Consider the following 15,353-nt stretch of genomic DNA (forward strand, 5'->3'; position numbering starts at 1 on the left):
GTCCAACTAATTTTGGAGTAATTAGCCAATATAAAAAAAACTTTTTTTTAATTAATTAAAACAACAATGTCACTTTTACTTCAACATTGCTATCATGGAAAAAGACAACGTTGTGAATATTGAAGAAGAAAGAAAAATAAATATATAATAAGTTAGAGGGTTCATTGGGGAGCAAAAAATAATCAAGAAAATTATGGAGGCGACACGTGGAATTTTGGGTGAAAATGACAAAATTACCCTCGAGACACACTGGGATTCCCATGCACATGCAACAGACAATAATGGCTCAATCAAGAAATAGTCAAAGGTGATCAAAATGATATTTATTCAAATCCCTCTCATCACTCCTCACCCAAAAGGTAACTCCCAATTTCCTTATTCTAATTGGGATTAATTACCAAATTAATTGCAAGATATTATGTCATTATATTAAAAAAACCACCATAAGTGGTCGGTCCCTATTTCTCCAAATAGGGCCGGCCACACCCCTATATATAGTCCTATTTTTCTCCAAAAAGCTAAGTCCAATCTCTCCCTAAAAATCAGTAAACACTTTCTCTCTAAAATTCTAACTTTGGCATAAAAGATTCCTCAGTCAAAGCCCCCCTTCATCGTGGGCGGGTGAGGTTCTTGGCCATAATCTTAGGTGTTATTATTTTGCAGGTGCATTTTTGTCAAAGGAGAAGAAGGCGGAAATTTGCATCCACAAATTGGTGTTTTCATTGAGAGTCTTGATTCACACACTCGAAGAAGACTATCGCATTCAAAGTTTCTCATTTCTTGTTCATTTGTAGATTTTTCATACATTCTTATTTCTAGAATTTTTTTATAAAATTCTTTGAATAAATGTAAAAGAAAAGTACAATGACTAGAAATTCAGAAACCACGACGAATGGAACTTCCTACGTTCAAGGATTTGGACCAAGTGATGGAGATCGTGACGTTGCCCTACCACGACGATCCATGAGGCTCAACGCACAGCTAGTGGAGTGACACCACCCCCACGAGGCACCACCGTGGTAGCCACCAAGGTAGCAACCATGGCAACGACCCTAGGGGAGTTTACTACCCACAATGAGCAGGCCACCTCACAGTAACAGACCCAGGCCCGTGCCACAAGGCAGCTAGCCCAACGCAAGGCCCCCCATATTCAACAAGGCCACAATGTTGCGATGGCAGCTGAGGCCTAAGTTGTTCTAGCAATTGGAGCAGCCCATCACTCATGGGCCTAAGGCCAGCGCGCTCCAAAGCCTAGCCCAAGACTCGCAGGCCTAAGCCGCACTGAGGAGAGCCTAACACCCATGTGCTCCAACGGCCCAACCAACGCCCACGGTCCGACCCATGCCTACAGCTTAACTCACTATCATGGTCCAACCCGAGGTCCGACCCACCCCATTCCAAGCAGCCTAAATCAATTCAAGATCGGTTCAACCATCCTGACTTTAGATTTCTGGACCGACAATTTAATCGAGGGTATTTTCACCCCATTTTTTTCTCAGATTTAACATATCCCAACTCAAATCTCATGCCTGGAGTCCATTACACTTCCATTAGGAGACGCATACCGTCCAAGCTTTTCCAATCCAACTGGTGAACCATACTTATCTCAACAAGTCAGAGAGTTAACAAGCGCCATTGCACAATAGATGACCTTAGTGAATTAGCTTTTGCAATGCATCGAGATGCAACGTGCCTTAGACAAGGTGTCCTGAAGTAGGACAAGGGCAGATGACGAACCTTTCCAGCAGCGTCTCTGCAAGTAGCCACTTGACCAGTCATGAACCGAGTGTTCTGGCAGTGTACACTCCCTACTAGGCCATCGAGATAACGTATATTCTCGTCTTAGCGCTAGGCCCGCAAGGAGCATCATCCACCTTACATTGAAGTAGGAAGCACGAAGGACAAAAAGAAGCAGTCACACAATGCGGCTCAAGTTCAACTGGTAGCCTACAAGAAATTTGATCGCTTGCTAGGAACGTACCACATGCAGCGCAGCCGTGGCATAGACGAGTAGAACACATGGAAGAACAGCCTAGACCAGTAGGTCACGATCGGGGGCATAGACGAGCCGAACACATGGAAGAGTTTTGCTGCCTCCAACAAAGTTAAATTCAGGAATAAGTAGTGGGGCTTCTGATCAAGCTATTGTGCGATTTCCAACGTAACAAGGTCATTGATAAGGCACTACGATGGGACATGACCAACATAAGCAGGTCACCCTTCACGGATGAGATCAAGCCGGTAGAGCCTCTACGCAAGTTCAGCATGGCACATTTCATATCCTTCAAAGGGGATAGAGACTCGAAGAAACACCTAAAGCACTACCGAAGCGCGATGATGCTCTATCGAAGTAACGAAGATCTCATGTGCTAGATATTCATCATCACTCTACAAGGTGAGGCGCAAAATTTGTTCTACACCTTGCCGCCAGAATCCATCCAGAGTTTCAACAAACTTTCTTTAGTTTTCACCAAAGAATATTCATCATATCGCTCAATCAAGAAGAAGTCCGACCACTTATTCAATGTCAAGAAAAAACCAAAGGAGTCGCTTCGCGACTATGTGAAGAGGTTCAAAACAGAGAAGGCTATGATAGGCGGATGCAACGACTCAATAGCTAGTGCAGCCTTCTAAAAATGATTCCCAGTAGACCACCCGCTGTTTGAAGAATTGCTCATGAAAGAAGATCTAACTCTGGCAAACTCTTTCGCTTTGGCAAAAAAGCATGCACATTGGTACAACGAGGCTCACCGATACACATTCAAGGTAAATTCGAGCGATCTTGAATATGAAGTACCCTATTACTATGAAGGAGATTCAAGGTCTGACCACATAAGTAACCGCACTTAACTGTTTACCCTTGCGGTCCACCGATCAACGTGAGATATTTTTTTGACTCAATCGAAAAAGAGCAATAAGACAAACAGGAGAATGAGTGCGAGAAAGCATTCAAGGACTTGAAGAAGTACCTGACAGCATCTCCTTACTATCCAAACTAGAAGCAGCGGATGACTTATTCACATGTTTGATGGTATCTAAAGCATCAATAAGCTCTACGCTCATACAAGAAGAGCTGTGGACTCGATTACCTATATTCCATAGTTTAAAAGCTCTTCTCTATGCGGAAACCAGTTACCAGAAATTCAAAAGCTAACTTTGGCGACAATTATTTCAATCGGAAAGCTCAAGTTATACCTTCAGATGTAAGCAATCATCCTCATGATGCACTATTTTACCCAATCCAGACGCACGACGATAAAGGCGCCGACACTGGCAGATGCAAAGTTTTCTAACGAACGCAACAGCTTAGTCCAAAAGGCATGCCAAGGGCAGTTAAACACTAGAATAACACACTCGGAAGCAAGTTTTATCCCCGTTGCCCCAAAAAATTCTACATAAGAGCAATATATATCGGTAATTAAGCACCATCTTCTGTTGCGCGTCACACGGCCCCAACCAACCCTTGCTCTATAATTCAGCTCTAAAGTGGCCCAATATCGGTAGTTGAGCAACTCTTATTGCATGTAACATGACCCCAACCCCGCGGTTCCCTACCGCATCTTCGCGCCTAGCCTAGGCAACGCAACAGAGTGACCCAATGATGCCTCGGAGGTAACTGAGCAAGCCCTAGCCATGCATGCTTCACTTGATTTAGATTTTTGGCAGCTCGAGAGTACAAGGCAATCACTCTAGATGGTTTGATGCTCGAGCAGGCAATCACTCTAGACTTCAAAGCATCCAATAACAAAGTAGAGTACGAAGCCTTACTAGCAGGCTTCAAAATGGCAAAAGGCTTGATGGTGAAAAAGCTTACAATTCATTCTAATTCCCAGCTAATCACCAGTTAGACTACTGGGGAGTACAAGGCAAAACATCTAAAGATGGAGTAGCACATAGAAAAGGTACGAAAGCAACTTGAGACGCTTCAGACTTACACCCTCACTTAACTCCGTCCTCGACCACTAACTTAAACACTCTATTCCGGTGAAGTATCCAAGCATAGAGGAGGAGCCAGCATCCAAGGTGTCATAGGTTAGTATAACTCCAAACTGACAAGATTCCATTATAGATTACTTAGTCAATGGTACACTCCCCATGGAAAGATTAGAGTCTAGAAAGATCCATACAAAGGCAGCACACTACTACATGTGGAACGACATTCTTGTCCGAAGATCCTACACTGGACCACATCTCCATTGCCTTAGCATAGAAGGCTGAAAACGTAGGCTACTACTGGCCTATTATGCATCAAGACGCAAATGAGTTAGTACAAAGGTGCGATTGTTGCCAACGCTACAAGCTAGTACTAGCACTGCCTACTAGTAAACTACACCCGTAGACGAGTCATTGGTTGTTCATGTAGTGGGCAATCAACTTGGTAGGGCCAATGTCGCCTGCTACTAAGGGCAGAGGCATGATAATGGTGGCAACTGACTACTTCACCAAGTAGGTGGAAGCAGAGCCCATGACAACCACAACTTAGACGGACATAAAACGTTTCATATGGAGGAATATCATTTGCCAATTTGGCATCCCTCAATCCATCGTCATAGACAATGGCCCGCAATATGGCATCAAGCAGCGTAAGTCCATGCCTAGGTATCCCCAAGGCAATAGGCAGGCCAAAGTATCCAACAAGACAATTATCAACTACTTCAAGAAATCCATCTCCGACAAGAAGGGAAAATGGCCAGACGAACTTTTCGGATGTTTATGAGTGTATCGCACAACCAAATGACAAGAAACCGATGAAACTCCTTTCTCTTTGACATTTGGTTTCGAAGCAATCATTTCTCCCAATGTCATCGTGCTAAGTATCAGCACTTTACTGCCAAGCATTGAACAAAACAGAAAGAAGATGGACACAAACTTAGATCTGGCACAGGAGAAACATAAGAAGGTTATCACCGTTTCACAGCTTACCAGCAGTAGCTCATCTCCAGCTACAACAAAAGGGCTAAGATCCGGAAGTTCTAGCCTAGAGATCTAGTCCTAAGAAAAGCCTTCATCACTACCTACAGAGAAGGCTCCAAAAAGATGAAATGCCTGCAATCTGAGGAAGTACCATGTGTGACCTCCCACTACATCAAAGCCTGAAGACTCAAGTAGCGAGGACTATCCAGTTGTTATGCAGTCTCTACCTTACAGCTATGTTTTCGTTCGTTTCACTCGTTTTTCAATGAGGAATTAAAAAGTAATCTACAACTTGGCTCGGCTGCATGCTTACAATAACTGATCACTCCTGCATTTCAAAAGAAGACCGTGCCTTTCTTAGGGACTTATTGCATGAATTGCGCCTCCATGGGGACCAACTATGCTCTCCAATGCGAGAAAGTAAACTAATTCCCCGACACCTACATGGGTTTGCTCTCCAATACGAGAGGACAAAACTTTACACTCTGAATATCCAAACATGGTTGAGTTGGGCTACCCTGGTATAACTAGGTGCACGATGGCTTGTGCCGAGATTCCTAGAAGTAGCCACAATGGTCTTTTTCAAGGTTTAGCTAAGTGGAGGATTTTGGGTCTCTTGGCCTAATTCGTGAGGAACCAGGCCTTAAAGACGGAGTAGCACATTACGCAATAAGCCTTATGAACGACTGCCTTGGAACCCCAAAGCTGCTACCGAGGGCATTAAGGTAGCCTAAGATTTCGAGAAGACTGCCTACGGCTTGCCCTTCGAGCAGTATGCTTCGTTAAACTTATACAACCGCACATTTTTTGTGAAAGTTTAAACAAGTTAGCATGCATATACGAAGCTTTATCCACTGCCAACATGCTATGTAGTCGATAAGCTTCCCCTCTGCCAAGCACCAAATGATCGTTTAGATCTATACTAATTCCTAAAGTGTTGTGGTACTTGCTACGCAACCCACATAATTGGTTACATAAAAGTAAGGAGTTCTCTCATACCTTTGCTTACGAAATTCCATACAACTGCGTACTTTTGATACGAAAGGTTAACGAATTTCATGACCTAAAAATCTTTAGTATGTTGTATACAAGCCGCACAGCTCAAAGGATTGAAGAAACTCAAAGTTAGCAGCCAAGTGGTCATGCGGACTCATCTGCTTCTGACGCTATGGCTAACAACTTTGCAGAAGTTCGACACTAACACTTACAGCTGCATAAGCTACCTTGGCCTATCTGCTTATAGAAAGCAACACCCCTGCCGCTAATCTAAAGATCAAAGGATGGGCATAAACAAAAGAAGTGAAGATGAAGAAAAACGAAGGAAGCAAGTTTATTAAATTTTCTAGTAAAATTGATAAACAAATAGCAAAGGCCGAAGGAGTTCAAGCAAAGCAAAAAGCAACAAGGAAAAGAAAGAAAATCCGAAAGGCTACCTAGAAGACTACTCTTCAGCTACTAGGACATCCCACGACTACTCGGTCACCACACCTTCAGCATCCGCCACGCTCTCAGCAGCAACATCATCAAGCACTTCACCCCTAGTTGTCCCAACCTTGCACCAATTTCTATGACTACTTCATCAATGAAAACCTCAAAAGTAAAGGCAAGCATGTCTTTCGCAGAAATAGAGAAGGTCTCAAAGTCTTTCCCAGCAAACTCAAAGTCAGACGGCCTAACAAAAAGATGATCTACATAACCTAGCTTATAGAAATCGACCTGACTCTGAACAAGAAGAGCCTCGAGCCCAGCCTTCCCACCCTTCAGTTGCTCGTTCTCTTCGAGCAAACCAACATGGACGCGCTGGAACTTATCCATTTCTTTCTTTAGACTTTCTTTAGACTTTCGTTGATCTTTAGTGCACCTTGGAGTTCCAACACTTGATGTTCAAGGTTCAAGCTTATCGACAATTTTCTTGAATTGGATCACTTGATTATAAGCAGCAATCAATTCTTTATCCTTTAAGTAAGCAGCAGAACAAAGCTTGAAAATAGAACGCTCAAGATCTTGAATCTGAGGTATGTAACATTCAATCTTCTTCTCTGCAATTTCATACTTAACTTGAATCACGTCAAGCCTAGTCTTCAAATTAACGATCTCTTGGCGAGCGGTCTCAAGCTGCAGAGAAGTGGGGGTAAAAATATTAAACCCCTTTAAAGCAACAAGCTCAAACTCCAACCTTTTAATCTTTTTGGCAGAGGAATAGGCTTTAGCTGCCATAGTCTTTGCCACCTCCTTAGCAGACTTGGTATCCTTTTGGTCAAGGGGCATAGACCCGGCTGCCAAAATTGTCATTTTTTGCATCATAGCAAGCAGAGCAGTCTTTATATATTCGGTTGTATGCTTCGCAAAGGAACTTGGGCAAACAACCCCTCTAATGCCATCAGCAAGCTTGGCATACACATCCATGTCTTCAAGCATATCTAGTTTCAAGAGCAAACAAATCTCAGTTGCCTCTCTAGAAACAGGCTTGGTGGATTTCTCATAACTGCCCACGTGAGCAGTCTTCTCTTTCTCAGCAGGCGAATCAGTCTCAGCAGCAAGGGGAGTAGGCATTGGCGCCACTTTAGCAGCAAAGTCCACCTTATCGCTATTCATTTTTCTTCCCATTAAAAGAAGTCAAGTCAATCACAAACTTCTCGACAGCAGGCAGACTTTCACAAGCAGTGAAGGAAATCTTCGATTTTTCCTCAACCAACATCTTTTGAGCAGGCTGGGTAGATCTCTTCTTTCCATCTTTATTCATAGTAGGTTACACACGACAACGATCGAACCAGCCAATGTATCTATCTTGATTTTCTTTATTCATCTCTCGGGAGCAACCCATCTTTCTCCCGGTAAAGAGGACTACGTAGCTAACGCCGTTCATGATACTCAGAGAAAGAGCACAACCCATGCTGGCTCTTTCCTTATTTTTTTTCTTTCGGACCAGCAAGCAGAAGGCATGCATACCTAGCATTCCAGCAACCCATGATGCCCATGACCTCCTCATTTCTCTCAATCATTGGCTTGGCCTACGTCAGGTCTAAGAGCCCAAAGGACATGAGCCATATGGCTCACCTAGTACTGCGCCCCAGTGCCTCAATCTGTGGCCCCAACCGCACAGCTGCCCTTGGCTCTAGCCAAGTTGAGCAGCCCAAGCGGTGGTCCATGCCACAACACACCTCGGCCCATGTCAAGCCGACTCCTGGCCCCTGCCAGCCGATGTGCCATACCACCGTGACTACTGCCCCACGACAACACTATGTAAGAAGAAGACAAGGAAAATTAAATTTTTCTTACCTCGGTGAGGCGTGGAAAAGACGAAGAAAGCAACGAAAGACGGTCCTTTGTACGGGTAAGTGTAGAAGATTGATAGGGGAAGGGGAACAAATATCCTCTAGCCTTCTCTCTCTTGTAAGGTAGAATTAATTGCTCTCTGAAGTTGATTTAATCATCTCCTTAAGGTATACTTAAATAAACTTTAGAAGTGATTTATTTCCCTTTTCCCAAAAGAATCTAATTTCCAAGTAATGTGGGAATCTACATCAAAATAGGAAACAATCTTACGTTTCCTAAAGCAAGGGAAGATCTCTACACCTGCTGCCCTTTCCTGCGAGCAGCCCAACAGGTGTGGAGGCATTTGTTAAGCAAAAAATAAACAAGAAAATTATGGAGGTGACACGTGGACTTTTGGGTAAAATGGACAAAATTATCCTCAAGGCACACCAGGATTCCCACGTGCATACAACATACAATAATAGCTCAATAAAGGAAGAGTCAAGGGTGATCAAAATGATATTTATTCAAATACCTCTCATCACTCCTCATTAAATCCTTGCTCAGAAGGTAACTCCCAATTCTCTAATTGGGATTAATTACCAAATTAATTGCAAGATATTATTTGACATAATATCTTGCAATTATATTAAAAAAAAAACACCAAAAGTGGCCGGTCCTTATTTCTCCAAATAGGGCCGGGAATAGGGCCAGCCACACCCCTATATATAGTCCCATTTTTCTCCAAAAAGCTAAGTCCAATCTCCCTAAAAATCCCTGAATACTTTCTCTTTAAAATTCTAACTTTGGCATCGGAGATTCTTCGGTCAAAGCCCCCCTCCCCCAATTTATCGTGGGCGCGTGAGACTCTTGGCCATAATCTTAGGTGTTATTATTTTGCAGGTGCATTTTCGTCAAAGGAGAAGAAGGCGGAAATTTGTATCCACATACATGAAGCCTTACCCTAACAAAATGTAGAAACTATTAGAAACAAAAATGAATTAAGACAACTCTTAAGTGAAACGAAAATTTGGAAGCCTTGAAAGATCATAAACAAAAGCCGACTTTGCACATGGCGGACAAGATTCCCACCAATGAATCCCAACATAATCAACACCAAAGTTTGCTAAACAATCCGCCACCTAATTTCCTTCATGATAAATGTCAGAAAACTAAATATGCATGGAAGAAAGAATGGTACAATAATTTGCCCAATCAATTGATAAATGCCAAGGCACCTGACATTGTTCACATTATATATAGTTTGTTACGCTTTGTATAGTTTGTTTGTATTATCTGTTTGTTTTGAAAAGTTATTTCTTCATCCAAATTCTATTTGTAAAGTCTTATAAATACATTAATACAAACACTGCTAAATTTGTTGAGCAACATTCTTTGTAAAGTCTTATAAATACATTAATACAAACACTGCTAAATTTACTGAGCAACATTCTTTTAGTTTGGAGTAGGTGAATTAAACTTGGGACCTCATGTGAACATAATATTCTTAATCCAACTGAGTTACAAATTGTTATTTATAGAAATTTATCGCGAAGGTTTAGTCAAGACTCGGATCTATTTCATTTTCTCTGTTTGGTTTCCCCTCCTTGGGGCAGAGCTGACTTGAAGATAAAGAAGTGGACTTTAAAGTTCTCGAGTGATTTATTTCTAATAGTTTTTATTGGTATATGGGATCTATTATTAAATTGGTTGACCTCTTAAGTTCCAAGTTTCTTTTGGCGCCATATAAATTTTTTTTTCTTTTTCTAACCGTGCCATATACAATTTTAAGTTTCCTTGTATAATACAATTTTAAGTTGACATAGCTGTTTCTCAACTCTATTTTCTAATGATTTTTGTATGGGACATACTGTTATTAGATATTTAATTAGTTGACTTTAGGGTTTTTCTCCTATTACGATTCTTTCAAATCATGGGGACTAACTGTTATTAAATTAAGCTTTCTGGTTTAATATTACTAAAGTTTATTTTCTCCATATAAACAATAGTTGACTTCCGTTAGTCTTTACATTTTTTAAGTAATTAAGTTTGACTTTACACACTTCTGCAATGTTTATTCGATCGTTTTTATTCTTTTTTAAGGTTCTCTTACTAATCAACTTCACAGTTGTTCACTGCTTTGGAGAAAGAAACCTTTATTTTAGTGTGCGACTCCAAGTACATGGCATCTGGACAACCGCCCCTAGAAGAATAACTATGACCCAATATCCTCGTAGGGGTGAGCACAGTTCGGTTCGGTGCTATTTTGAGTGAAACTACAACCAAAATCGAAACTTTTTGCCGTGTGGTTCGGTGTGTTTTGAAGCCAAAACCGAAGTGAAACCAAACCATTTGGTTCGGTTCAGTACGGTTTCAAACGGTTTTGGTTTGGTTTTTGAGCAAAAATGTACATTTTAAAATTTACACCTTTACATGTGAATCTCTAACATGGTATAACACCAAAAAAATTGTATGTAAATTTGCACCAAAAAAATTACATGTTAATTACACCATTGGTCAAGAATTTGACTCCATTCCACAGAGAGACTCATAATCGAAAAACTTAAAAGTCGAAGGCTAGACGAGTACGTGCACAACACAACCATGGGAAGCCCATTCTCATTCACAATCTCTGCCAGGCGAAGCGTTTTGACCGCAGAATGCAGTCATTTACCTTTGAAATTTGGGACCCTATGCCGCTGAATCGTTTGTACGCAATGCCACCACTGAAACAAGATCAAAATGGACAGTCATAATAAGGTTTAGGGTATTAAACTTAAAAAGAAAAGGGTTAAACCAGACAAAGAAGGGTATATATTGACCTAAAGATCTTTACCTGAACTTTAAATGTATAGGATTGAGATCTTTATCAATGATACCGTCTTCATTTATATGATGCCACAACTTATATTTGTATTTTTAATTGTTGTGACTTTAGGACGTGGGATTAAACCATCCGACCCTATGACTTGTACGAAGCCATATATAGAACATTAAGAATGTCAGAGGAATATCCACAACTCACATTTTATATATTGATGTAGCTCAATTCGATCTCGATCGATTTCGGTTTTTCCATTCAATATTTTTTAACGTCGACCAATATTTAATTCAAAATAATTTCCATAGAACTTCAGAAATTGCTAATCTTTAAAAAACATTGATGTATTTGACAAAAAAAGGGGAATATATATATATTGATGTAGGCTTTATAAAAAAAAAAAAGGTTTAATTGGATTAATAGTCCCGTGGTAATAGAGTAGTCGAAAGATAGCACATGTGGTGAAAAAATTATAATTTAAGCCTCGGTGGGAAAGTCTGTTAGGATTTAGGCCAAAATTGAAAATTTCGCCGTCTTCATTAATTCATTAATTATTAGCATGTGAGCCAAATATACGAGGCTAAAACGAGTTCTTCGTTAATTGTTAGCACGTGAAGCTTACATGTGAGGGAAAGTGGACAAAATTTTCAATTTTGGGTATAAATCGTAATAGACTTCACCACAGGAACTTAAATCCTATTTTTTTCACCACATGGACAATTTTTCAACTACCCTATCACTATGGGTATTAATCATCCAATTAGGCCTAAAAAATATTGGTCGACATTAAAAAATATTGAAAGATTATAGAACATTGATAATGAAATTGCAAATATTTTTTAGCTGTACAAGGCCCCATGCCGTTGTTTAAAGCTTATATACTATTTCATGTTAATGATTGATAATTAAGAATTAATAAGGGAAATTCTATTTGGAATTCAAACTGAGTTGGCTACTCCTGTCTATAAATGTGCCCCAATCTCCTTCGTCCAGAGCACCAAACAAGTCTAGCTTCCTTCACAATTATTAGCACTAAAGCAAAAGAATAAAAAAAAGACTTCCTCTATACATTTAGCATACATGGAATCTGCAGCAGCTATTGCAAATGGTCGATGGAGTTCACTTGGTGCAATGTACTCCTCCGATGAGGAGGCGGAGTTCATGTCCCAGTTGATCGGTAACTGTTCTGTCACAAATGAGATGAATGAGGCTTCAAGCTCAGCAATCCCATTTGCAATTTGTCCTAGCTATGATTTTTCAACATCTAACATGGAAGGCATTTATCAAGGTTCACAATATTCTTCAGAAATGGCTAATCTTTACCTTTCAAATGGGAGTAGTACTTATATTATGAACAATGATGAAACAAACGACTGCATTGGTAATCCTAACCGTATTGTGGAAACAAGTTACCACAACTCCGAAGCATTTCGTCCATGGGACGACAATGCTACCAACTTGTTTCCCACTCAAGGCGAAGAATATGGCATGGATCATCACCAAGAACTGAGCAATGTCAATATTGAAAACCAGCCGGGAGCTGCTATTTATGAAAAGCTTCTGCAGCTTAATAGGGAGTCTGATCATGAGATGGCAATACGGGAACCTGCAATGGAAAATGAAGTTATGGTTTCCGAAAATTCTAAGAAAAGGCCTTGCAGTTCAGTAGATGTAAGTATACACAAGATCAAGCTTTAATTAATCTCTCTTTCATGCACTTAATTGGTGATGCTTTTTTTTTTTTTTTTTTTTTTTTGTCGTATTTTTTTAACTTGAAAAAATGAGAATTTGTGAGCATCTCCAATCATAAGTAAATGACTAAATTTTGTAGGTGCTAAAGAATCAGAGGAATGTGAAGGCGAAGAAGGGCCAAAAGGCGGTCTCAAGCGGAGACATTGAAGATAATGATGTAAGCACCAAAGGGCGGAGCTCAAGCAGTTGCTGCTCAGGGGACGATGACTCCATTAATGGTTCTCATCACGATCTGAGTAGAGGCGTGAGTACTTCAATCTTGAGTCCAAAAGGGACAAAAGCCAGTAGGGGATCGGCAACTGATTCCCAAAGCATATATGCGAAGGTAAGTCCATAAAGTACTCAGAGTACTGTACTCTGAAGTATATATTTACCAATTTCTTGAAAAAAGAGATTTCTATTGATCAATACTAGAGGAATGAGGATGTTGAAAGTCTTGAAAGTAGAAAATGTATAATTCTTGAATGGAAAATCACTGTATAACCCTTAGTTCATTGTATTAAAGTTGTTTTTTCCAATAGGGGTATAGTTGACATTTCATATGTTGTGGTTGACGACAATGTTAGTATGGATGAAGCGCCTAGTAGTACAGATAAAACTGATCAAGTTTCTATGCATATCCTGCAGAAAAGAAGAGAAAAAATAAACGCGAGGCTAAGAATTTTGCAGAACCTTGTACCAAATGGAACAAAGGTAATTGTCAGCATATAAACTCTAATAATATAAGAGTTGGTGTAATTATTTAAGAGCCCATGTAACTAAGTTCTCCTATATATATTTTTGGAGTAATTAGGTTTTCATCCTTATTTTTACTACTCTATTGATTAAAACCTTATTACTTTTCAATTTTTGATCAAGGTCCTTTGTATTAATAATATCATTAATTATTTCAATAATAAAAATATTTTTTATTTCTAAATATATTCATTTAATATTAAAAATATTACAATTAGTATATTTATATTTATGGCTAAATTTTTTATCATATATTTTTATTTTTAGTTTGTACCCATTTTTAATTTGCAACCCTTTTTTAATTTGTACCAATTTTCCTTTCAGTTTTAATTTGTACCCATATATTAATTTCTTTTTGTGCCCATATTTTTTAAAGTTTTATTTGTATTGTACCCATATTTTTTTATTTATTTGTACCCATTTTTATTTTTGCTAAATGTACCCATTTTGAAGAATGTACCCATTTTGAAGAATGTACCCATGTTTTGATACAATAATTTTTTGGTTATTTTTTATGAATGTACCCATGTTTACACACACACACACAATAGTATATTTATATTTTAATATTTTTAATCTCACAAATTATGGTTTTTTATTTAAAATCTCATTACTATAAACAACTATAAATTTTAATTTTTAATTTAAAAAATATAGTAACGTACATAGAAATAAATTATCAATTAATTTCAGGGACTTGGATCAAAAATTGAAAACCAACAAGGTTTCAGTCAAAGACTATTCATAACTAGGGACCGCATCCAAAGTATCCCTATATTTTTTTTTGTGGACAATGCAGGTTGATCTCAGCACAATGCTTGAGGAGGCTATCCAGTATGTGAAGTTCTTACAGCTTCAGATAAAGGTAATACCAAAAGAAAGAGAACTGAAATAATGAAATATATATCCACGTTCAAGTTTAAATCTAAACAGAAGTTTTGATTTGATGATATAATAATATTGTTTTTTTCGGTCTCTATTTTGCAGCTCCTAAGCTCGGATGATATGTGGATGTTTGCTCCTATCGCGTACAATGGAATGAACATTGGGATCGACTTAAATTCTTGATGAAACTCATAGGATGTAGTAGGACGTCGATCTGCTATTTTGATAGAACAGACTACAAAGTCTTTTGGCCATGGAAATAAGGGCACAAAAAAAGTAATAAATAAACTAGCATCTGCCAATAATATTTGATTTCAGCATTACAAAGGGCCCTTGTTGAATACCTAGATTGCAGATGAATATGCGAATTATACAACTCATATTGGTGACGATGGATGTAGTCTGTAAGAGGCCCTGTGTTAGTTTGATATTATCTTAAACTCATATATGTGTTTCACATGTAATCTGATCCACTCTTAAGCATTGTTCTCGCAGCTTACAACTCAAATTGTTAAGAGGTTTTACCCTGCGTTTGAGGTCCAGTATTTATTTTGTAGTTTTTGTATAAAACTGAAAATTGCTCTTCAAATTTCGAACTTCCATTTTTCTGCCAGATATTTGATATATATTTTTTTAACGCCTTAATGCTGTTAAGTTTCAAGATTTACTGTTTTACTAACAAAAATGAAACATTTATTTGCAAAATTAAAAAATATGACATATAGAAATTGAAATAGGTAGTTTTACTCTAAAAGACCTTAGATACAAAACAGAATCTTAATGAAGAAAAAACACCCAATGGATTTTTTTTAATCATAAGTACAAAAAACAAAACAACATGCCCAAACGATAACCAAAAACAGTTTGGGCTTCTTAATATTGGATTTTATCTTTTTGGTTAAAAAAAACCTTGCTGAGCTGATTCAATATTGGATTTGGTCCTTATGGTTAAAAAAAAAATTATAAAATGGTGTTTTTTGATTAACATAAA

General features: G+C 38.8%; 1 protein-coding gene across 1 annotated transcript; it reads left to right on the top strand.

The window, feature by feature from the left end:
* The first annotated feature begins 12,028 nt into the window (after positions 1 to 12,028).
* LOC126624645 (transcription factor bHLH84-like) lies at positions 12,029 to 14,765 on the top strand. Its single transcript, XM_050293727.1, has 5 exons — positions 12,029 to 12,661; positions 12,822 to 13,067; positions 13,370 to 13,435; positions 14,277 to 14,342; positions 14,465 to 14,765. Exons 1-5 carry the CDS (start codon positions 12,071 to 12,073, stop codon positions 14,543 to 14,545), a joined length of 1,050 nt encoding a protein of 349 aa, XP_050149684.1. The 5' UTR covers positions 12,029 to 12,070; the 3' UTR covers positions 14,546 to 14,765.
* Positions 14,766 to 15,353: the final 588 nt, after the last annotated feature.

This window comes from Malus sylvestris, chromosome 5 (genome assembly GCF_916048215.2).
Source record: "Malus sylvestris chromosome 5, drMalSylv7.2, whole genome shotgun sequence".
Taxonomy (NCBI): Eukaryota; Viridiplantae; Streptophyta; class Magnoliopsida; order Rosales; family Rosaceae; genus Malus; species Malus sylvestris.